Raw genomic sequence first — 2,963 nt, 5'->3', positions numbered from 1 at the left:
GGGGGGGGGGGGGGGGGGATAATGATATAATTTATTTGCCGCTACAACAGGATACAATGGTAGTACAACAATTCAGAGAACTTCTACCTTCTATATTTAGACCGTAAAACAGTAATTCCTCACCAGTTAAGACACATGAATGCATCTCACATGAAATAAGCCTTTAAATATCAGAAGACTGAATACCAAAATGTCATTTCTCTTCATTCATTTAAAAAAAACCCCAGAACCCAGAAAACAAGGAAACAAAAACACACACGTGACACCACACCAAAACCACCACCCTCCAAACACAAACCCAATCCTATCAGTGCTGACAGATCTTGCCATTAACTGACACAGCAAAGTGCTCCACCTCCGGTAAAAAATGCTAAAAAGAATCTTGAATTTTATTTAACAAGTTTTCAGTTTCAGCCTTCAGAACTACACACAGCAGTATACACCAAAGGAGAATCATCTTAGAACAACTCATATATTCACAAACGGCTCTTAAAAGCATCTTCTTTTTCCCTCCCTCCTCCCAGCTTTTGAAGGAGATAACTTCCTAATGCTGCAAGAGAAAAGTATCAAAGCCTTGCAGAATCAAGGTTAGAATGGGGCTGGTTGTTAGCAGTTTGACAGAGCTACTTTTTTGTTGTTCTTCAATTAAAAAAAAGCTCTACAAGCAACCACATTCAATATCTGAAACTGGGTGTATGACAACTAGTTTACACTTACAAATGCAGGCATGTTTTACAAAGCAAGAAATAAACCCAGTAAACAACATTCTTCTGTCTTGAATATGCAATTAGTTTGCACCACCTGCAGGAAACATCGCTAATGATTCTGATAAGTCTGGTGCAGGGTTAGATACCCTTTTAAGTAAGGGGAACAATGCACCTGTATGCTAGCTAAATCATTGTACAGCAAACAGCAAATATTAGATTGCATATGATAACGCAGGGAAGGATGCATCAACCATTTATATAATTTTCTGTTCTAATTAGATAGTACAAGGTCTTAAGTTTGCATAAGGAAACAAATATTCAAAATGGGAAGGAGAACAAAGATGCTTTTAGAGCATTGTGCTTTTCCTCTTTTTTGTAACAGTAATGCTAATTGGCAGAAACAAAATTACCTTCAAATATATAAGCCTTTGATGAAAAATATAGCCCAACGGGTAATGTAATCATTAGAGCTGTGAAGAATAGAAGTGTTCTTAAAGTTGATGTTAATGAACCCTCATTTCTGAAATAAATAAGAGAAGTTACACAGAGAAGAAAGTCACAGTATATATATGCCTGAAACAGGACATGAACTTGTCCCAAACAGAAGCCAATTACTTTTCAAGAACTGAGTATGTGTATCATTTGGAAGCTATAAAAGAGTTGGAGTATGCATTTGTTGGCTGCAACAGAAAAATCAGAGTATTCAAAAAGATCTAATGATTCTGCCAGTGAAAGCTCACAAACAAGATGAAAAACAGACTTCAGATTTTTTCCCTGTTATTGCTCTGCAAGCATTAACAACATAGGGGGTTTACATTAATAAGTTTATCATCATATTATGTAATTATTAAATATATACTATTAGATACTTATGCACTTGTCATATGACAGTACTGTGCATTAAAGCTTGCCAAGTTCCCTTTTTTAAAAAAAATAACTACAAGTGTAGGAAAATGACAAATACTGCAGGGTAGGTTGCAGAGGGAAGTACACAGAATGACTTTAACAGCTTACTGTTGGAAGTGAAGTTCCTTTTTATCAGATATTGTTCCTCTATTTGAAATGATTTCTCAGTTTCCACGGAGGGAGTTGGAATAACCGTAGCAATAATCAGAACACCAAAGCATTAATAACCTTTTTGCATTCACAGACCTAAAGCTAGAAGACCTTGAGCAAGACAATCACAATGAAGGATTATTCACTTGATAAGGTCTTCCTGAACTTGATCTGCTGGAACAGGTTTTGTATCTACAAAACACCACATACAGCTCATTTTTGTGCGTGCTTCCAACAGTTTTCACTCACTCTGGTTGGCTGACTACATTATGTTATGCTGAAGTAAACATGTAAGCCAAGCAATACCCCTTTGACTTTCAACAACTACTGAGTTCAATGGCACGTGTCCTTAAGGCTTCAAAACACAAATATGCATAAAACCCAATTCAAGTCAGGGATACATAATTCTTAAAACTTCCAGGCACCTCCACAGCAATTTCTGTATCCGTAGTTTCAAACAGTTCTATCAAGACACATTTGTGCCATAGTATATTGCTTGAAATCACATTTTATACTTGACGTGCCTTTGGAAAAATAAGTGGAAGTGGGAAAAAAAAAATAAATTCAATCTCATGTTCTGACAGTCATCAAAAGACTGTGACATGCAGCCACACACAGCTTTTCCACTAAAGCCAGCAGCACTTCTTGTTCATCATGTACTGCCATACATTTAGATAGCATATTCAGTAGCTTGGGAAAAAAAGGCATTTGGTAACTTCTCCTTTACTTCGTTTCACAATCTGCCGGGGTAGAAAGCATAGCACCATTCAAACTTTCCCTACGGAAACTTGAAACTATTCTCTATTTAACACCTACCCATAGAAGACTAAGATGACCTCCCGCTTATTACCAAAGTTCAACACTGCACTGTTGACAAATACCTTTCTTACACTGACATATTTTCATCACTTCTCTAAGCAGCAAAACCAAGTATTTGCGTATAAGCTTTTAACTGCAGACCAGCCTCCGCGCTCGGGTTTCGGGGTTGCCCAGGGTTACAAAGCGCGGCCAAGGCAAACCCGGGGCCTCCTCCACTGTCTTCGGCTCCCCAACAGTGCGGGATGGGCAGACACCCATCCCCGGTTGACCCCCGGGGTGCTGCACCACCATCACCACCACCACCCTCCCAGGCTGCCGGTACCAGGCGCCATCCCGCTGGCCGCGGCCTACAGACCCCCCCTAACCCCGGCCAGGCTGCGG

General features: G+C 39.5%; 1 protein-coding gene across 1 annotated transcript in view; it reads right to left on the bottom strand.

Moving 5' to 3' along the window:
• Positions 1-2,914, bottom strand: part of VMA21 (VMA21, vacuolar ATPase assembly factor) — a 5,182-nt gene extending 2,268 nt beyond the window's left edge. The window contains exons 1-2 of the mRNA XM_026848758.1: positions 2,905-2,914; positions 1,118-1,321 (exon numbers count right to left, since the gene is read on the bottom strand). Of these exons, the coding sequence (XP_026704559.1) occupies positions 1,118-1,321; positions 2,905-2,914 (214 nt within the window). The remainder of the gene's footprint in view (positions 1-1,117; positions 1,322-2,904) is intronic.
• Positions 2,915-2,963: the final 49 nt, after the last annotated feature.

This window comes from Athene cunicularia, assembly GCF_003259725.1.
Source record: "Athene cunicularia isolate RWA chromosome 4 unlocalized genomic scaffold, athCun1 chr4_part3, whole genome shotgun sequence".
In the NCBI taxonomy this organism is placed as follows: domain Eukaryota; kingdom Metazoa; phylum Chordata; class Aves; order Strigiformes; family Strigidae; genus Athene; species Athene cunicularia.
Note: the sequence above shows the minus strand (reverse complement) of the source record. Positions and strands in the feature narration are given on the sequence as shown.